Source organism: Falco biarmicus, chromosome 8 (genome assembly GCF_023638135.1).
Source record: "Falco biarmicus isolate bFalBia1 chromosome 8, bFalBia1.pri, whole genome shotgun sequence".
In the NCBI taxonomy this organism is placed as follows: Eukaryota; Metazoa; Chordata; class Aves; order Falconiformes; family Falconidae; genus Falco; species Falco biarmicus.
In genome coordinates, this window is record NC_079295.1 from 20,293,951 (window position 1) to 20,315,661 (window position 21,711).

Consider the following 21,711-nt stretch of genomic DNA (forward strand, 5'->3'; position numbering starts at 1 on the left):
AGTAATATGAATAGTTACTGTTAGTAATGTGAGCTAGTAAAAGTCTCTGAATACACAGATTACATCCACTGACTAATGTACAGGTCTTAGAAAGACACTTCTGAGCTGAATGATTGTTTCACATTGTAGTTCTTTGGTACTTGAATTCATCAATAATAACTTGTCTTTCTGTAACTCCTGAAAGCATTCCTCCAAGAATTTATAAGTGCTGCCATAAGTTGCAGAATATGCTCATCTGATGTCTCCCTCCTATTGCCTTTCTTGTGCCTAGGAAGTCTCCTGATACAAGCTTCGTTAGTCCAGTCATCTGCATCCTAGCAATGTAAGTGCACCCTTCTTATGTATCAAACCCATAGTAAGCAGGTCTGCTATCACTTCCCAAAATGAAGCAAAACTGCTTGCTATGTGTCTTACAGCCCCCAAAGGCTGTAAGGTGGCATCTCAATGTAGAAGAAAACACCTCAATCGTGTTAAACTTTCAGCTTCAATGGTCAAAACTCTGGGAAAGACTGCACAATGGATTCCTTCCATAATGGATGGGAAAATCCATCTGAATTTTTCAACTGTTTAGATCAAGAAAAAAAAAGGGGGAAAGAAAAAGAAAGCTACGGGTCTATTCTGTTCTTTCACAGCTGATGGAAACAGGCAATTAAATGTTAAAATTTTTATACTTACAGATCTTCATTTCAACAGAATTAGGTAGGACACAGTCATTTGAAACCATAATGATCCTGCACACTTTTGCTATTTCCTGCATTGGCAATCAGGCTCTTAGCCCATCTAAAAATTTCAACAGCAGTCCAAATACAGAAATAATCCTGAGGAAAAGATGACTGACACAAAAATACTTTGATGAAAACACAGAGAATAAATTGGATAGCTGCTGCTAACACTACCTGTGTCTGACATCAATCTGTCTACTGAACAAAAACATCAGTTCAGATAATCACTTCTTCAATCTTAAAACACATATTTATGGCTTAAGATATATATGACTTCTGCAGAAGCTACATTCAAAATGTAAAATTGAAATCTATCATGAATGTTCTCTGCAATATTGCCAAGTTTTCTACTCCACCATAATAGGGCACTTCTAATTTCCATAATTTTTCCTCTCTGTTTTTACCATTCTTTTTTTCTGCCTCAAATAAAAAAAGAATCCTGGGGTTTAACCTACATAAATACCTTTCTCATTTTGAGTATGGGACTGCTCTCATTACTTAATTTTTTGCTAGAATACAGCAGAAAACTCTGCCTAAGCACCTCTAAGGTGAAGGCAGGCAGAGAGGCTGAGGACAGAGGGGCTGCTGGTTGCTCTTCAACCTTCCTCTTGCTCAAACAGGAACCGCTGATCTCTCCCTAAAGCCAGGGCAGGGCTTTATCACTGTGTATCTCCCTTTTCAAAACCATTCCCTTCCCAACAATGACCACTTTGGCTACCTTTTGCATTTACCTGTGTGCAAAATTGTTTGGCTCCAAGCCTGTGTGAACACTATATGTGATAAGGTGCATAACCAATTCCCTTCTGAAAATGTTCTTATGTTCATGCAAAGACAGCTGTTTAGCCAGTTCTTTATCTCGTATTCTACGCAACTTGAAGCAAGCATTCACGTACACAGGGCTGTGAAAATTGTTCTTTCCTGTCCTTCTTCATTCTAGCAGAAATTTTAGTAAATCCAGAGTTAGTGGCGAGCCCTCATGGGCCCCGTTGAGCAGCAGAGCCCATGCAACTGAAGGCTGAGCACTCCCAAGAGAGCAAAAGACAGCTGAAGTGCTCAGAGCGCTTCTGAAGAGATCAAGGTGAAGGCTATGGGTGAAAGTCTAGGCTTAAAACCCAGTCTCTGTCATATGTGTGTTGATGCTGGAACTAGCATACCTTGTAAATAATGTCCATTGCGCTGTTTGTCAGACTGCAGAGCCTGCTGGTACTTTCTGTGCTGCCTGAACGCCAGCCCTTGCTGCAGACCGCTCAAATCCTCCCACTGAGGGCTTTTTCCCTCCCTATTGAAAACAGAAACTTTCATTTCTGCTATTTGGCCAGGAGCTTGGGTTACTTATGAAACCCAGGAAGCTTTGTTTGAAAACATACAGATACCCTGTTCATTTCCTCTAAATATATAGTTTATTCTCCTCAACTGTGCCTGCAGGACTGCTGCTGCACCTTTATCCAAATGCCTATTAACCACGGGGTTGGTGTGTTTGCTCCAGATTATTACTGATGTAAAAATAAAAATCCCACTGTGTGCTTTAAGAGAATTACTACATACCCTTTATGCCAGGACCTTAATTCCTCCCTCTCGTACACCTACTGGCAACTTGTCTAGCAGGGTAGGAAATTGTAAATCCATTTTTTAGCTGCAAACTTTTCTAATATAAACACAAGTACAAGCATGCATCAGAAAATGAGGAACCTTGTGTATTTGTGGTTGGTTTTAACTAAACAGGTGGGAATAGTTATGATGCACCTCCAGCCTAGGAATTCCACTTTGTGCTGAGAAATACTCTGCCTCTGATGTAAGAGAAGCCTTGTATCCTGTAAGCTATCTAAACTTTGCGTTTGAGGGAAGGAGAGGCTTGATACATTATAGAAGAGCATGTTAGACAGTCAATTAACAGCAAGGACCTTCCCTGTAATCATCACTGGGAAATTTTATTCTAAACACTTAATTCTGGGGATCTCTTGTTTTATTATTTAACCAGCTATTATTCCTCCCCCATTGTCGTATAAAAATTATTTATTTTTATGAAAGGCTCTAGTTTCCACAGCAGATAACAATTATGAGTCCAAATGGCATAGTTTGCCAAGCCCTGCTGAAGCACATGGGTGGTATGAGGGCTTCCCTGATGCCAGGGGCATTGCTCACCAGCTTCAGCCGGATAAAGGCATCAGCCCTGAGCAGCAGGTGTGGGCACAGGGCTGCAAGCACTGACTCAGTTGCAGCAGCTCATTTCAAAACCACCTTTGCTCAGTAAGCGCTGTGAGCTAACCAGCTTGCCCACGAATCACCTGTTCTTCCTCATCCCGCTCACTGTTGGCTTTGAATCCCGGGCTCCTTGGGGAGTTGCCCGAATGCCTCTGGGTAGCAGCCGGTTACAATGAGCCCCACGGGGCAGCGTGCCCAGGGGGGCACCCCTGGCTCCATCCAGTCATTCTGCGCTGCCCAGCCAGGACAGCATCTTCGATGTCACTGTCAAAACTTGGGGATTATGCCAACTAGAAATGTTTCACTACTACTTCATTGCTTGTATGATAAGCAATTGATCAGCTGCAGTCCTAGTATTAGCTATTGACTATTTTGATTGCATGGTTTCAGCTACGAGCATATGGCAACGTATAGTTCATCATTTTAGGAACACTACACACTGTTTCACTGTCGGCACAGCGGCGTGTTCGCTCCAGATGTATCCAGCCTGATCTTCCATGCAGTTACAACTCTAGGGTAAGTAAAATTCCAGTATTGGCATAAAAATGATGGAACAGAATCACATGTCTGACTCTGCTTCAGTTCAACCAAAAGCAGCGTGCTATTAGACCTAAACAAATAAAGTCTTCAACAAATAAAGTTTAACTGCAGCTGGTGAAGAAGTAAAAATTAAAGCAAAATACCTTTTTTATTGAAGATGTCAGGTGGAAGTAACAGATAGTTGTAAGAAAGCCACACTGACAGTGTTGCAGTCTTAAAACCAGTATTTACTCAAATATTTAACAGAAGAAATAAATTCCTTTGTATTGTGAGTCAAAGAAACAGAAAACACAATCAGTCTGGGAATCTATAGGAAATTAAAATATTGGCTATGAATTAATTGAAATGGCAAACTGCTGAACATAACCAGGAAAAGGTATGAGGAACAAACAATGTCAAGGAAGAATCTGTAGGTTACAGAGGGAGAAATATGAAAAAAGTATAGGTACAGTAGCTTTATGCAGAATTCAGGAACAAGGGGGTGTATTAATATGGTCCTGTGACAAAGTAATAGAAATGATTGAATGCTATAGCAGTGGTGAAATGAAGAATTAAATGAACAAAAACTACTGGATTTCTGCTAAAGGAGACAATACACTGCAATCAATACATTTGGTATGTTTAATGTTTAAACTGTGTTCGTGTAAGTAATAAATGGTGGTTTGAAAGATGGTGGGATATGAAGTAATGGAAACTTAGTAAGTGAAGAGAACTTGCAGAGATTTGGGTCATATTCTGAAAATGTTTCCCCAGCTTTTAATTTTTGATGCTAAAATTGTTTTTTTGTGGTTTGGTTGTTTGTTTTGTGTGTGTGTGTTTGTGTTTCTTTACTAATCAGCTGCTTGCTGAATAAGCAACAGGTGCAGCAGATCACATCAGAAACAGTTTATTTAATCAGTGCAGCTTGCTTTCCTACAGTTTTCCTGAGCAAAGCAGCATTTACCTTCTTGTGTGCAACACTGCTAACTTTTTGTTGTTGCTCTGGAGGAACTGGGCTGAGTATGAGTAGTCTTACAGCAAATGAGCAGTAAGAGTACTGAGAACCTGTAAGTAACAAGCTGCCTAATCAAAATGAATGAATGAGTTTTCTTAGATCAAGAAAAAGCTGTAACTTTTATGCCCTGTTCTTAATAATTTCACCATATGCTGTTAGTCATGTGGGTATATGAAATGTAAAAAAATATTTTAAATTTCTACATACAGTAGATACTTTTCTAACCATAATATGAGGTAAGTGGGACAAGACTTGATAATTGCTTTCCAGATAAAGCATTTGAAACAGCTATGCTAAAACAGCAATTTCTTTGTGTGACTTTCACAGGATTTTCTTCCCCAGTCAGACTTGTTAACTCGTCTTTGAGTACTTGTATTTGATTTCAGAAAATTTACCTTTTTTGCTGAGCCAAGTAACAAATTGATACCATCACACACCAATGACTGAATTTATACATTTAGGAGGTCTCTGCAATGTTGCTTTGCCTCCGCCGAAAGCAGTTTCAGAAAAAGCTCATAGTATTGAAATCATATGTTCAGTGCAATCTAATTTGAACTTTTTTCTTTACTTTTTGCCTTAGGGAAGTGAACTTCACCATGCATGATGTTTACTGCACTTGCTTATAAGAGCAGTCCATTTCAACAGACCAGAACATACGTAACCATTGCTGAAGTTTTAGTCTGACTTTCTGCAAGCTGCTCATATTGGCTTCGTGTGTTTTCTTTTGGCAGATACAGTATTTTGAAGACTATAATTGCACCTACAGCTCTGTGCCATAAGAGTAACACGTGCCCTTGTCTTGGCCACAGAACAATGTGGGAGTGAGTATGGTACAGTAAATGTGGACTTTGCAAAACCAGCTCGAATGTACACATTGTCTTACAAAAGATACTATCCCAAAAATACCAATTAAGTTCTCATAGCCAACATGGATAATGAGAGGTACCACTGTGAAATTCTAGATGAGCAGATAAATGGCTTTCTTGAGAAGGAAGATGTTTTACAAAAGTGTTCCAAGGTAATCAAAGTGAACGTAAACATCCAGTGAATCTCTCATAATTTCTGCATTAACAGGTTTCAAGCTTATGGGTAACAGCATCTGGCTAGGTATTCTCGCAGCCTCTGGGTTAGATTGCTCTTAAAGGACACAGATGATGGATTTTTCATGGTGTTTAAGCTGCAAAACTTTGGGAAATTCTTTCATGGGACCATTAAGTTCTTTCCTTTTGATTCTCTTCAGAGAAGAAATCCAGGGGCCTATTGCTTGTCTACAGATTAATTTTTCTCGGGTTTCCCTTGTTGCTTAACTGCCTCATCAAACATAGGTATATTGTAAGCTGTAGTTTATTTTCCAGTAAGCATGTAAGTCAGTGTAAGTGATCGGACACATCTAGATACAGATAAGCACTTCATATTCTTCCTATACATCCTACACACAACTGCAAGAGAATAGATATTAGAAACCAACAAGATTTCCACATCCTGCACTACATTTTTATATAACCAAAGTTAAACATGCATTTTCAAATGGAGTCAGCTAAGAAAATTTAACAGAGGATGAGCACAGGTGCATTATATTGTCCATTTACTTTTTAAGCAATGAACAGCACGAGAATAGTACTTTTTCCAGTACTAGAGTTACAGGGCCATGTTGTCTGTAGGTGTAACTCCAGTTCTCATAAAATTTGGCTTGTTGTCAATAACCGAGGAGCATTGAGTAAGTATTTTTCCTGTGGCTGAATATAAGATTACCTAAGAAGCGCTAGTCTCTCCACCCATTGTTGTAATTACTGTGTTAGTAAGATATTTAGACTTTGCCATGCTGTTGAAAACTAGGTGCACAGCTGTCTGGAAATTGCACTGAGGTTGTACGTGTAGATTTCCAGACAGATTTCCTCCTGATGTATTTGCCAACATTCTTGCTGTCCGCTCATCCTCTGTATTCTTATTTCTGACCGTTCTTGGAAAAGTCACTTTTTTGTAATATCCTCCTGAGAGTTCTTTAGAGATGTTGGTGCTACATTTTCAATTGATAGTCCTGCCTTGAAGCTCACCTGACACTTCCTATTGTAAGGCAGCATTGTTTTTCAGTTACCATACCCTAAGGATTTGGCTACAACTTCCATGCTAGCTCTCTGACTCTTTCGGGGGGGGGGGGGGGGGGGAACAAACAAACAGAAAACAAAAAAACCAACAACAACAAAAAAACACCCCCCAAAAAAACCCCAACACCATTACTTTTAGTATTTTCAGAAACCAACTGGAGAAATGTACTGGCTTACAGTAAATTATTGAGGGCTTTTCTTCGGAATACTCCAGCGTTTCAGGCTTTGCAACAAGCACTTGCAGTTTACTGGTAAGGTACCCTTCACATCAAGTACAAAGATATGTTTGTGATCCCCTGAAAATAAGTCCAAGTTGGCTCAGTTGTATGCTTTTGAAAAAAATGTTTGTATGTGGTCACCGCTAGGTTTTAAAAGCTAAATTATCTGAAGCCTGTTCTCATTGAGAGAGTTAATCCTCTTGTAGCTCCTGTGTGGGGCCAGTCTGTGTGTGTGTGTGTAATTGTCGTAGGTAAATGAGTATGATGAAAGCCATGGGTCAGCAGGATGGCTCATGTAATTGTTGCTCCAGCTGCTTTTTACTGGTTGAGCTGTTGCCCAGATCAAAAAGCAGGAACTGTCTTTCCCATACGCTCAGTTGGCACATAAGTGAATGGAAACATCCTATCTGAATGAAAGCAGAAGAAAAATCAAGGGGGAAAGTAGTTCATGATTATGTAATGGGTGGTACAGGAATGTTCAAGAGGATCAAAGTAAGATTTTTGGGAAAAAACTTCCAATTTTAAGTTTATTTACTAGCTATTGGAAAGCTTGGCTTTGGAACACTGGTAATGGTGTTTTCTGTGATCAACAGTTAAACTGCCGAAGTTGAGTTGTCAGTGGCAGTGGGTAGCTGTGATCAAGAGCTGATGGACTGTATAAATCTGTCCTCAGTAGTCTGTAGACAAAAAACTTGCCTCTCCCATATATTAGTCATACTGTTATAGCTATGGCCATTGGTAGTTCAAATGTTGGGGGGTTTATTAATGCAGAGTGGCTTTTCGACATTTCTGTGGGTTGGATGAAACTGGTGAACTGGAGTCCATGACTGTCACCCTTAGTTTACAAAGATCTTGAAAAAAAAAAAAAAAAAAAAAAAAAAAGAGTTAATTCTGTTATAAATCCAGGTGCTGCAACACAAAGGGGCTCCACCCAAAACAAAGGTCCACTCAAGGCCAGAGAAGAACACGTGGCTCAAAGAAACAGTGTACAGAGCTTTGATTAAGTACTGGGGGAGCAAAGAGGAGGTGTCAAACACTGAGGAGATACTGTCCTTTGCTCTTCCTGGAAAGCAGGACTTTGTACAGTCATTGGGAATATGCAGGAGTATCCTATCCTGAGTATTCAGTACTGTATTAGAAAGGATTCTTGATTCCAACGTTACATTATCATTGCTAATCATCCAGGTCAAAAGATGCTAACAAAGTGTGTTTCTAACAGTTCCCAACCAAGTGGAGAACTGGTCCTGTAATCCAGTGTTTTAGTTACTCATGGTGCTGTTTTTGTGGTGGAGTCTGGTTAATAAAGATTTCATGTTTCTTAACAGGGTACGGGGTCAGACCCTAGTGCTCTTCTCTGTTCATCTCCAATATGGCTGCATCTCAGTGACAGATAGTTGCTAGGCTGCTTGTAATATGTTTTAAAAACTTAAAATCTTCAGGAGGAAATATGCCATATGAAGTTCTAATTATTTATTTCCTTGCATATCATTTTCCCTTGTCTTTTCATAGCAGCTATAATTCACACAACTTTTTAAAAATAATCAATCTAAATATAATTTTACTATATTTTTACTACTTTTTATCTAATCATGTGCCTTTGGTACTACAGTTTCATACTTTTGAGTATTTCCATTCCTCGGCGTTCCCCAAAAGAAAACACAAGACTTGGGCCAAGTGCACTTTCCTGATCTAGAAGTGTGTACATGCTAGAGCTGAAATGGAAATACAGCCCTCTGCTGTAACTGCTCATCCCCTGGAAAATCGCGCTGTTGCTCGGCGGATATCAATAGCAATCAATGAGCAGCCTATCCAGCCAAATCTATGCACTGAAGGATGATCATATTTTAAATACTTTATTAAATGCTGAATCACTAGTGATCTTTATAAGAGGAAGAAAGGAGTTTGAGAGAAGGGAAGGCATAAATTCTTGCCAAGATTTCTTAGTACAGTCTAGTATGCCTCCCTTGCTACTCCCCAGAGCGTGTCCCTCTGAGGCACATCACTTCTATAGGGAAGAGTGCAAGGCAGAAAGCCAAAAAATCTGAAAGATCCCATTATACTGTACTTCCAAAACCTAATCCAAAACAGTTTAAAAGCAGCCTTTGTCAGGTGCCAAACAGAGAAACTTTAATATTGAATAAATTGACAAAAGAGTTGTCTTTATTAGTACTTGCATCAAAAAAAGTCTCACCCTAATGTTATGGCAAGTGAGCATTACCCAACAGGCTGTACCACCTTCCAGCCGTAAAGGTCCATTTGTTGGCAAGGGTGCAACCCCTTGCTGATCTGTTGGTTGGGCTGTGTTGGCTCAGCGTAAGGACAAGATGGGGACTGGAATGAGAGGCAGAGAGGAGGCAGGCACTGCCTTCTGCATCAGCGTGGCCACTAAATATCTGTTGGGGTTTCTGTTACGTGAATACATTTTTAATGCAGCAACATAAAAATTAACTCATTAAGCGTCAGTACATTTAAATTACAATAAAAGCAGACATACAGTATCAACAATATAGTACCTTCTAAAAGTTTCCAACAGTCATTTTTATCCCCACAAGTTACTATCTCCATCTGCATTATTTGTGGGATTTTCTTAACCCTTTCCTGGCCTCTCATGTAATTCCCTTAAGCGTTATTTTTGTTGTTACTACTGATACTACTTTTCTTACTATATATTACCTCATGTGTTTCTGTTAAGTATTTTGACAGTAGATTATAAACTGAACTGACTAAGGGTGAATTTATTAGATCATATCTGAGACAGCACTTCATAAATTGTCAATCACATACTTTTTTTTTTTTTTTGAGATAGTTCTCCCTTCCCCTCTGTTTAGGTCTCCTCCGGACGTTACATGAGAGGGGAAGAGGAAAGGTGCTTTTTTGGCTTGAAGTTCCCAGTTTGGAGGGGGAAAGTACAAAGCATGCCGACTCTGGATGGCGCGTCTGCCAGGAAAGCTCACTTACTCCAGTCAGGAGGCCTACTGCCTGAGTCTGCCTCGCTTCACAAGTAGGATAAGCTGGTTTGTGTCTTTGTTGTGGAAGAAAGTATACAACAGACAGAATTTCACACTTGCCGTCTTTGTGGCAAGCAATATCTGGCTTTGTTCCTAGCAAATGGGCAGCTCGAACTGCTGTGTCCTCAATCATATTAGGAACGGGAAGCTGTGAGAAAGCTGCATTCTTCTTTTTGGCAAGAAAATCTTTGGCCGTTACCAGCTTTTAGTTTTTACTGGGGAAATGGCTGTCAGACCAGCCTTGAGGAACCGATGCCCTGTGGAAAACGTGGCTTTTTGTTTCAGGTTTTGTTTCTAAGCGCTCTTAACAGCTGAGAAAGTTGAAATTCGTGTAGAAAGGTGGGGGAGCAGGGCTGCAAGTGGGCTGGAAGCCAGCCCCGCTATCGGCCACGCCGAGCTGGGCCGGCAGCCCTGCCCCGGGCAGATAGGTGCCGGCCGGCCCCCCGCTGGCCTCCGCTGCAGTCGGGGCTGCCCTCTGCCCCACGCCCCCTCAGCGCCCCGCCATCACACCGGGGGCTGGGCCCGGCCGAGGGCAGGCGGCGGCAGCTCGGTCTGCCCCGGGGAGAAGCCGGGGGCGGCAGGGGCTTGTTCCGCTCCCGCCAGGGAAGGCGGCTCCCGAGGGCGGGAGAAGCCCGCGGGGTGAAGGACGCGGCGGCGGCACGCCGCTCCGCGCTGCCCGCCCGCCGGCGGAGGGCCTCGCCCGGCGGCAGAGCGGCCCCGCCGCGCGCCGCCGCCATCTTGCGGCTGATCCCTCCCCCCCGCCGCCGTCCGCCGCAGCCCCGCGCCCCTGCCCGCCCGCGGGCCCTGCACGGCGTGGCCGGGCGGCGGCCCGGACCTGGCCTGCGGCGGCGGGGGCGGCCCCCAGGGCGGAGGCCCCGCCGGGTGCTGAGCAGGCTGCGGCCGCTGGCGGGGCGGGCCGGGGCGGGCCAGGCCGAGCCAGCCCACCCTTTCTGGGGCCCGGTACCGGCGGCCTCGGCCTAGAGAGGTTCTCACCTTGGCTGAGTACAAACCCTCTATACGTACCCTTGTGCGGAGGCGCCTACCAAAAAAGCTAAGTAAGTAATCTGCCCGCTCCTTCCCCCGACTTGTCTTTATTTTCTGATGACACAGCTGTCACGCAGGACAGGGCTGGTATTTTTCTCTCGCGCGCCTGTTTCTGAGTGACAATGCTGTGTGCTCGCGGCTGAGGTGACAGCGGAGAGCAGCGCAGTGATGGGCAAGAAAGGGGCAGGCAGGAGGCGTTTGTTTTGTCGTGGCTTTCTCCCTGTAATTCGAAGGATATTTCATCCCTATTGGGCAAGTGGGGTGCTTTTTAAGGGGTGCTGACAATAAAATATAACCTGTCTTTTGAAAAATGCTTTGTTTTGTGCTTCAAAAGTACATACCTATCTGTTGACAGGCCCTAAGGTGAGCCTAATTGAAAATTAAGGCGAGGTGTGTTTTCCTTTTCTTTTTCTGACTTGCCATTTTTGTATTGGCAACTGTTGCTTCGTTTGGTCTTGTCTGAACACCCACACTGACAAATTTTTACATAGCTGTAAGTGCTGCTGTTATGAGCTCTGCCCGCATGTGCTCAGGGCAGGCCTGGGCTTTGCCCAGCTTCCCCTGCCTCTGCGCTGTCCAGGTGCTTTCTTGTAATGACAGAACAGGAAAAAAAAAAGAAAAAGGAAATGTGGTTTTGAAAAACAACTGCTTAGAGAGGCTTAAGGTCTGATATTTCTTGTGGCATTGCCCAGATTTCAAGCTAGGGGTCTCCCACTTCTTGAGTTAATTGCTGTTAGAATGTTGTCCTCTCTCTGCTTAGCCCAGTGAAGAGAAAAATAAAAATTGCGGTTAACTTGCAAGAATAGGAACTGCGGTAATCACTTCTTCTCACTTCATTTTATCATTGTAACTCTCTAAAATTGCTTCCTGTTTGACTTACTGTACAAACTTTTACATGAAAACGCGTATGGTGTATTCTTATCTGAGCTGAGGATAAGGTGCTGTAGCTGCCACAAGTAGTAACTCTTACTGCCCTGATTCCACTTTCAGCCTTCTAAGTAAAATAATGTGTCATCCTTCAGATGTTTCTGCATTGCATTAAAGTAGTAAATGAGGTCATGTTGTGGGATATAATTTACAAACAATGTGCACAGCCTTGCCAGTGTCACCAGGACTGTCCTGAGAGTGATTATCCACTGAAAGCTTGAGAGTGAGAGACCAGAGAGGATTCACATTGAGCTCGTCTCTTCTATTCTGTCATATTGTCTTTGACTTTCATTAAAAAAGATGAAAGGGATTTTCCTGCTGGAAAAAGAGGCAACTGCTCTATTTCAGTACTCAGAGAAGAACCTGATGTTGCTTAAATCACAGCTGCTGGAGAATTGAGTTTCTGGTCTGGTAAGTTTTAACACTTTACAAATATTGACAACCTACAAGAGAAGTGGGCAAATATCAGTGCTCCAGTTTGTTTCAAGGGATTTGTAAACAGCAGTTGTTCCTTGCTCTTTGTCTAATGTTGGTCTTCATACCAGGCTTCCTCTTGGGCTAGCTGTACTGTCCTTCCTTACAAATGGAAACTGACAGTCTGGCTGCAAGCAGCTATGCTTGACACAATCGTCAGCAGATAAAACAGTGTTATTCCTAAAAGCTTTGTCTTTATTGGCCTGCAGTTCCCAACAATGCAGCTGCGGCTGAGTTTTGAAGGATTCAATCTCAATCCTCAGTCCCTGAAGGGACTATGTCCTATGGAGTCAAAGCTAAGTGCTTTCCTTTGGAGCGGTTATATTTCCTTATTTTAGTGTCATTTCAGTAGCTGATTTGTTACATCTACTGTAAGAAGAGATGAGTTTCTGTGTAGAATATGTAAGATTTTGTTTTTGCATCAGATCAGTGTCTTTGATTTCATTAAGAACTGTGAATCGAAGACATTTTTGCTCCTGTGAGATGTTAGTGTGAGTGAAGCCCCAGGTGTGATAAGGCTGAATGTTAAATGTGAGATTAGTCATTACATAATCTCATAACAGTAACGTAAATGCATGTATCCTATAGAGCAAAAGGGACTGAGAGATGTATTCACTGTGTTAAGCAGCATGCTGTGCAAGAGCTTGCACTTCTGGAAAATACCTACTGCTATGCAATAGGTAATCTGTGTTAAATGTGAATGTTTTGGGATGTGTGCATCCCTGGAGCTGAAGAGATGATCCACACTCAAAGCCACCTGAGGAGTGCCAGTAGCAGCTTTTACTGTGATGTAGTTTCTCTCTTTGAAACTCAGGTGGTTCACCAAAATCAGACCAGACTGACTTTACAGTGTCCCTTGTAATGAAGTTTAAGGTGAAGATAGCCTAAAGGAAGGCTGCAGGAGTATTTGTGGCACTTTACAAAAGATGACTGAAGGATGTGTGGGTGTATATCCATGTTGGTTTTGATCTAGTAAGGAAGATACAGGATTTCGCACATGCTACTGACTGCTACAACTAAAGAGTCAGTCTTCTGCATATTTATTTAACTCCTGAATTATAAACTGGGGACAAGGGCATTTCTGTATTTTGTAGTGATTTTATGAGGAGAAATAATTTTACTACAGAGGGAAGAGAAGTGTTTAATTTAGGCATAATTTTGGTTTAAAAGTATGGGCTTGTGTACCTATTATGATAGACTTGCCAGTGCAGGCTTAGTCTGTGCAAGCAAAAAGCCTGGATAGCTTAAACCACTCTTCAGGAGAGAAAGAGAGGAAGGAGATGTTATAGTGATACAGTCCTTCCCACTATATAACTCTATGTAGAGTATAGCTTTTGTGAGTAAGAATATCAGAAAATAAATTTTGTCATTAGTATTGACATGGTAAAAAAGATACCTTGGATAGGAAGGTACAGGGGATGAGAAGAAATGGTAGAACCTAGGGATAGATACAGCCAGAATAGATTTCCGCTACAGAACAAATGTTGCGTTTGGTTTAAAAAGCTTCATGTTTATCTTATTGCTGAAAAAAAAAATATACTTCAGCAGAGCACTGAGTAGGTTGAACATGTTGCATTGCCAAGAGCCTTACCTGTCTGCAGTGCTGCAAGCTTGAAAAATTTGAGGTGGAGCTATGCCAGAAACCTGCTTTTCACCTTGCAGCTAGTGTAGAATGTAGCTGGCTTCTTTCAAGAATTCAATGTTGGAAATGTCTCTGATCCTCTTTTGGGCATTTTGCAAATCCCAACAACTTCCTTAAGGTTTGCTGCTGGAAGAAATGGTTTATTGTTTGCTTTATTTATTGCAAGTTTTTCCATCGTTCTGTAGTAGATAATGCTTTGAGCTCCTTGTTCAAATACATCTAGGTGATCATATCATCTATAACATAAGAAAAATACGTTTAAAATAAGTCCTACTGGAGTGAGTCTCATTTTACTTGGGAGAAGAGAGAGCCAAAGCTACTTGACAGATTTGGGTGATGCAGCTGCTCAGTCCAGATAAATTGTAACACCAGCATTGTAGGAGTGCTTACTAAAAGCCTCAGGCATAAATAAATGTCATGAGTCAAAGAGTTTATGCTACATGTGAATAAGTGTATGCTGGATGCAAGGATGTGAAATAGAGCATACAAGTTCTCACCCTTGTTCTGACTTGGTTTACTTGCTTATTTACCTGAGTGTTAGGAGTTCTCGATTCCCTACGGATAGGATACAAAGAGGATAGGAAGATTCTTAAACCAATTGATTTGCACAGGTGTGCTGTACAAAGCACTGGTTTGGGAATTGAAAATCTCAGCTTTGCCACTGATATGTTAAATGGCTTAAGGCAAATCAGGTTGGTCTTGACTTAGTTTCTGTCTCTAGAAAGTGGGTAAGTTGCCTTGATTTCCTTTAAATCCAGAGTACTTTAGGATTTACTCATGTCAAAATTTTATGTATAGAGTTAGCTAATGGGCTGCACATATTTTGGAGCTGTATTACCAAAGCTGTGTTTGTTTGGCAAGACCTTGCTGTTGACCAATTAATATTTGTGTTTGATGTCCACTCTATTCTCTGATTTGCAGACTTTACATGTCTACTTGCAGATAGAACCTGCTATGTTATAGTCAGCCCTTTCAAAGGGCATCACTGGTAACAAGCGAAGATCAGGAGTCACAGGATGTATCTGTTAGACATAAATACTTAATCAAATGTATACTGTTACGGGCCTGAAGAATTGTATGTAGGAATATGGGTAAGCAGTTGCATAATGAATTAGATCATTGGCCACTGTGTCATATGTCGATCCCTTGCTAACTGGAAAGTGCATCATTAGCATGTGATACTGAAACATTGGGAGAGGTCAAAGTTGCACAAAGCAAGGTACAGGCTTGAAGGGTGATCTGATGATTTGATCTCTAAATCTTTCTTGAAGGTAGAGAGGGCCCTGCCAAGTGTTTTTGTGCCAGAGTGGACAAGCTATGATTCTTGGTCAAATTTATCTTCCTTGCCTGGTGCTCAGTTCTTATAAAGGCTGTTCTTCTTGTTATTCTGTAATAGATTAAGAAGGTATAAATTTATACTGTAAAAGAATATGAAAGCAAGGGGATTTTGATGTGTGTAGAATGAGTCTGTAGAAGAATGTACAAAAAAAGAACTGATACTGATAGACTATGAAGATTTTCCTTTCAACAGTTATCAATGAATGCGAGTTCAGTAGGTTTGCATTTCCCACAAAATTAGAGGATTTTGTAACCTTTGTGGCTTGCCTTTAGCAAAATAGTTACATGGCACAGCATAACTGAGGAACATCTTTTTTGGGAGAATAAGAGGACAGTTTCAGGCTCATTTGACTTGAATTGACAGCAGGATATTCACAAAAGAGATCTTGGAGACAGGCTGAAATAATAGTTTTAACAGATGCTAAGTGTGGATTAGAAAGAGAGATCTGTGAGTCATCTGTTTATAATTGAATAAGTGCTTATGAAAATACACAGGCAGAGCACGTAGGGAGACAATAGCAGAATAAGGAAGGAGCCCTATTAGCACCCACAGAAATTTAGAGAGATCCTCCCATGTAAATGTTATAGGAACAAGTAGAGGTGGGAGGACAATTAGGAGGTGCTGGAATTACAGATATGGGAAAGGCAAAATTTCAAGAAGAGGATGATTATGATAAAGGTGTGTGATGGTCACAAGGGGTGAAGATGAAACACCAGTTCTTAGAGTTTAAGGAGGTTTTGGCCTCTCGGGATTTTGGTAAGAGTTGTTTCAGGAGAAGAACCTGGATTAAATAAGATCTAAATATGCAGGTAAAGGGAGACTCCTGAGCATGCATAAAACTGAGCATGTGGAAGCTGAGGTGAACAGCAGTAGTTAAAGGTAAGTCAAAGATGGGATTTTAATATTGAGGGTTTAAAGTGTATTTTTATTGTGAAGGAAAAAGAACCAAGTAGGACATGATTTAGGGAGGACTGAGACAAGATATCCTGGGGTGAACAAAAGGACTTAGAAAAGAAAACTAAAAATTTGAGCATTGAAAACAAAGAGTATGTGAGAATTGTAGTTGGGAATTGACAGTGAGCTGAGGAGTTGAGGAAGGTTTCAAGCTGCTGGTGAGTCTGTAAAGAGTCTTGTGCTTTTCTGTTAGAAATAAATAGGCTTGTAATGATAGTCCAGGAAACCGGGGAATATATGCTGAGAATTTAGTAATTGCTGTTTTCTGAAACAATGACTGGAAAGTGCTGAAGGGTTGTAATTTATTTTAAATGCTGTTTAATAATTATTAATTTAATTAATTAATGTTTAATAATTAATATTTAGAATAATAACAAAATAATCCTTGTTGTATTTCCTTTCCTTCCAACAGATTTTTTGCTTTTTGGATGCTCAATCTATGTTTAGTTTTAATATTTCAGTGTTACCCTCAAATTTCTTTGTGGATTTTTAGCCTCTTATCAGTTGTCTTGTTGCATGTGTGGACTAGTGAGAAAAAGATGTATGGAATGATTTTTCAGCATTCTTCTTTCTCAGAGTTGTTTCTCTTTAGCTACTTGCTATTTGTCTCATTATTTATATGTAATGCACTTGTAAACTCTTCTGTCAGCAAGCCTAATACCATAAACATTTACAAACACAGTTTTGGAAGTTAATAAATAAATACTTTATGTTTCTTTGACAGATGAGATCATTTCATGTTCCTTTTTTGGAAGAGGTGGTCAAAGGAAATGGATAGCTATTCAGACTTCAATGCAAAGAACCTCTCATCTTCAGCCAATATGTCTGTTTCTTTGCCTGGACAAGTTGGACTCAATAACACCAGCGGTACTCCTTCTATGTCAATAAGCAGGCTTTTCCCAGCCCTGTTAGAGTGCTTTGGAATAATTCTTTGTGGCTACATAGCTGGAAGAGCCAACATTATCACATCAACTCAGGCCAAAGGACTCGGAAATTTTGTGTCCCGTTTTGCACTCCCAGCTCTACTGTTCAAAAACATGGTGGTACTTAACTTTTCTGATGTGAATTGGTCCTTCCTGTACAGTATTTTAGTTGCGAAAGCTGCTGTGTTTTTCTTAGTCTGTGTTTTAACATTATTGGTAGCCAATCCTGAGAATCGATTTAGCAAAGCAGGTTTGTTCCCTATTTTTGCTACACAAAGCAATGACTTTGCACTGGGATATCCAATCGGTAAGTATGCTTTCTTCTTTAAAATTATTTTTCAGTGTCCTAGACATGTTTGCTTTTTTTTTTCCATACTTTGAAATTGACTTCTGAACTGAAGTTATAAGCTATTGAAGTTATTTCCCAAGTCACATTTCTTGACCTCAGACCTTGTACTTTTTAGTAAGGGAAGAAAACTGTCAGCTGGTATGAACGAAACAGAATTGTAAACAATCCAGCTACCATTGTCTGTACATCTTGGTATATTTAAGTAAACTAGATTTAAAAAAAAAAAGGAATAAAAATTCAAAATTGTTGTAAATCACCTTACACTTACTGCAGGCACTTTTCCTTATGGGAAGTTGCCAGAGTTGCCATTAAGACCAAAATTTCTTGCTTTGCAAAGTATGAGCCTGTACCTGTGGCCTCTGAAATAGCTGTAGTGGGTTTTTTACTGATTTGGCATTACTTCTTGGTTTAGGTCAAAGAAAACTTCTAGCCATAACGTTGGTGCCTACTGGTTGTGAAGTGTGTATGACAAACTTTGAATCTGTTCTGAAGAAACTTCTGATTTTTGTGCTACTTTACATAATTTATATAGTCAATTGTGTTTTATCCCATTATCTTTGTTCTATTGTGACCAGCAGACATGCTTTAGAATATAGTCTTCAAACAAGTCAGTCTTTTAAAAGCAAGATTGCTGCGTGATTTGTGGTAACTTGCATTTGTTTGTATCAAATCGGAATTTTATGCGGCTATGGTGCCATTCTCAGGACGTGTAACTAACCGCTGATCTAGTGGAGCTAAAAAAGAAACAAAGCATAAAGAGGCATTCAGAGTATAACTTGTATAACTGTGTACTCTTGTTCTTGTAAGCCTATATTCTGAATTCCAAGCAACATCAGTTATTAAACTTAATTTTATCCCAATCTGCAAGACTGTTATTTTCTTCCCTTTTGATAAGCAAGATTTTTTTTTTCCTTTATATAGGTTTTCTTAATGATATGTTAAATGTTTTTAGCCATGTGTACTGTGATACTTTGAAAGTGATCTGGAGTTGTAGCAGGCTTCTCCTACCTGCTACTGTCTGAATTGTGGTGCTTTTTACCTGTCCTGGGAGGCTTTTCTGTGCCAGCGTAGCTTTCAGTGGTGCCTCTTCCCAGGCTGACCCATGTGGCTGGTGTGGGAAAGAACACTGCAGGTATCAGGATCTTCAAAACACACCTCGAGTGGAAGCATTTGAAGAGGATGCTTGAACTGTTTTGTTTGTTTGCTACTCCCTGAAGAGAACATACTCTGTGACTCTCAAATTCTCTTCAGATCACCCTTATCATCTAGACAAGGTTAATAACAAAAAAAAAAAGCATTTTTGTGCTAGCAAAGCCAAAAGCAAGATATTTGATGACAGAATCGAGCATAAAATTACAAAAGAGAAGCTTAAACATGCAATTCCAGATTATATGTATAAAGTAGCTCTGTATTTTAGACTGCTTGAGGAGTTGGCAGTTTCTTTCTCCCTATTCCAGGGCAGCATGTTCAAGAGAATCTTGACTTTTTCTTTCTTACTTCAAATTTGCTGGATACATGTAAACTGTAGACAAAAGCAATTGTAAACTTTCTCTTCCTCAGATGAAAATACCCTGTTTCCCTCAGTTGAATCTCCTGAGATTTAGTTTTTGAGAGAAACCAGAAGCATAGCATAAATAGGGCTGTGAGAATTATGTCTTTGTTTCTTGGTACTGGATTAAAATGGCAGTTAGAGGTTTTCTTTTTTTTCCATTTTAAGGTTGTCTCAACATATTTCCATTGTATCCTTAAAACATTCTTTCTACTTTGAATTATTTTCTTGTCAGATTACATTTTTCTTCAAGTATTTTGTGATTTGTAAGATATGAATCTTATTTTTTCAGTGTACATTTTGGCCAAATTTGCAACACTTAGTTCATTAAGAGCTTTACTGGAATACTTAACCCAACAGTAACACTGTAGGCGCTTAAGGGTTGTTTTTTTCTTAGAGCTTTTTGTTTTCTTTTCTGTCCTTTCCCTTCTCCCATCCCCAAACTTCCACCAGTGTTTGGTTCATGCTGTCATGTGTGCAATCTTTTTACTGTTAGTGGCTTCTGTGAAGTGTTTGCAGGACTAGGCAACAAAGAACACCTTGCTTACAACTTTCATGTATGGTGATAGGTAGTGTTTTGAGCAAAACTTGATCTTTTAATGGAAATATATTTTTAAAGGCTGCCTCACTTGACATTTGTAAAGGAAAAAAAATCACTATCGACAAATCTGTGAATTCTAATAACAGTATTTTAAAAAGTAGGTTGAACTCCTAAGTAAATAAAAAACCGCCCTGAGTTTTCATCCCATGTAATTTCTTTAGTAACCACTATGCTATTTTTTTGCTGTTTAACAAAGATTTGCACATAGGAAAATCAAAATGCAGGCTACATTTTCAAAGATCACTACTCTGTTTTTCTCTAATCACTTATGACAGTTCTACACTACATATTAGAGTGAAAAACAACTGCTGTAGAGGCTTGCTGGCACCCTGATGTAGATAGAATTACTATGATAGAAAGCTTTGTCTGTTTGGTTTTATTAGTGGATGAGATGAGAGAACTCTGACAGAACAGCTTCATCTACTCCCTGGTGCTGTATTGTTAAAGCATAGGTGTAGCAGAAGTGTGGTGTGGTGATGGCTCAGTTACCACGACTTTAATGGTGCTAATTGTATTAAGCATGAAAAACTGGTGTGTGATGTATATGTAATTTTGGGCAGCTGGGATGTGAAGAATTGATTTTTTAAAAAAAATATTAAGATATCTTTGATTTCAACTTTTTGTTATGATCAGCAAGCAGAGACCCTGATTTAAATAAAAATTTTCATCAGAGGTGGAAGTTGTGGATTATTTTCACTGTTTTAATAATTCCTTAAGAGTGATTTCTTTTTTTTTTCACTCAGTAATCTACAATGGTTCCACTTTTCACTACCCAAAAAAAACCATTGTGACTTCATACATCAGTTGAAGTACTAACAGATCTTGATATATTGATAAGTATACCGTTTCAACTTGCCAAAAAATATTGATTTATTACATTTTTTTACTCAGGCATTTTTTACATGTGACTTGAGTTGTGTTTCATTAAAATGGGCATTTTGTATAAAGCAGCATAAAACCATCACACTAAGGTTTTAGGGTTTAGAAAAAAATTTACTTACATAAAGTGTCCAGCATGTTTAAAGTGGATTTATTTATCAGAATATATTTGTTTAAAACTGGCATGTTAACTGCAGTAACTAACCATAAACTTGTTAGTTCTGTTCAGTGGTTTATTCAGGATTTTAGAACAGGTGGCCCATGTATACATACTTTAATCATGTCCTGTAAGAGGGAAAGCACCATAATTTCCAATATATAAGAAAAGGAACTAAACTAATTGAGATAGTTTATTCAATCTAAAGAGGAGACTGTTTATAGTAAGTGCTGATTCAGCACTTAGTAGATCCTGTCATTCCAGATGCTTAAATAATTTGAAGGTATAAATCTTTTGGATTTTGAAAAACATAGACATGAGGGAAAACTTTTTCAGAAAAGAACAGGTTTAGTACATGGGGAAATGGAAATACCTCCAACAGTTGGCAGCTTAGTGATCTTAAATTTCATTTGGTACTTGGAGCGCTCTTATCCCATAGAAAGGTCTATTTATGCAATAGTGCTTCCTTTTTGTAGTATTCCTTGTAATGCAAGTAGAATTGCACCTGCATGTTAAGATGCTTCTGCCTGGGGAAGAATGTGTTTCGTTCTAACTAGGGTAGGAGAAGCTAAAATGGAAAGCATCACTTTGTATATCTTTGAAAATTATTTGAAATAACATTATAAGGCAGGTAAAAGCTAACACCCTACTTTAAAAGTATTAGGGTTTTTTCAGTTGACCTTAGAATGGAATCTTTTGTATCTTTCCAGATTCTTTTTCATGGTTTTTGAAGTGTTGTTAGCCCAAACTTGAAAGAAGCAGCACTTCTACTTTAACTCAGAGTATGGTAGTAGCAATGAAAACAAACACTGATGGTTTAAAATTCCTTGAGGGACCAGAACTACAGTGATGACTTGTCCTGAGTAGTCCCAGAGAATCAAGTAATAATTATGTGATAATATATTTTTTTAATTTGCTTGGTGCTTTGCTGTGTTGTGTTGAATCTGTGTAGAAGGTTCACAGGCTACTTACCTGCTGAAAACTGGTTAAATTCTGGAATGTTGCTCCTCATCTTAGTCTCACTTGTGTCCTGCAAAGGTGCATTTAATTCTCCACAACTCTTGTGTTTCTGTGGAGGAAAAGC

At 39.9% G+C, this 21,711-nt stretch overlaps 1 protein-coding gene across 5 annotated transcripts in view; it reads left to right on the top strand.

Moving 5' to 3' along the window:
* The first annotated feature begins 10,264 nt into the window (after positions 1-10,264).
* The window catches only part of GPR155 (G protein-coupled receptor 155), a 30,284-nt gene continuing 18,837 nt past the window's right edge, over positions 10,265-21,711 (top strand). Inside the window, exons 1-4 of one of the 5 annotated variants that reach the window (XM_056350039.1) lie at positions 10,271-10,844; positions 12,061-12,171; positions 14,100-16,094; positions 16,894-17,399. In XM_056350039.1, the coding sequence (XP_056206014.1) occupies positions 16,907-17,399 (493 nt within the window). In that variant the 5' untranslated portion in view covers positions 10,271-10,844; positions 12,061-12,171; positions 14,100-16,094; positions 16,894-16,906. Of the gene's footprint in view, positions 10,845-12,060; positions 12,172-12,201; positions 16,095-16,893; positions 17,400-21,711 lie in introns of those variants that run through there. The other 4 variants (XM_056350038.1, XM_056350041.1, XM_056350036.1 and 1 more) reach the window with 4 other exon arrangements.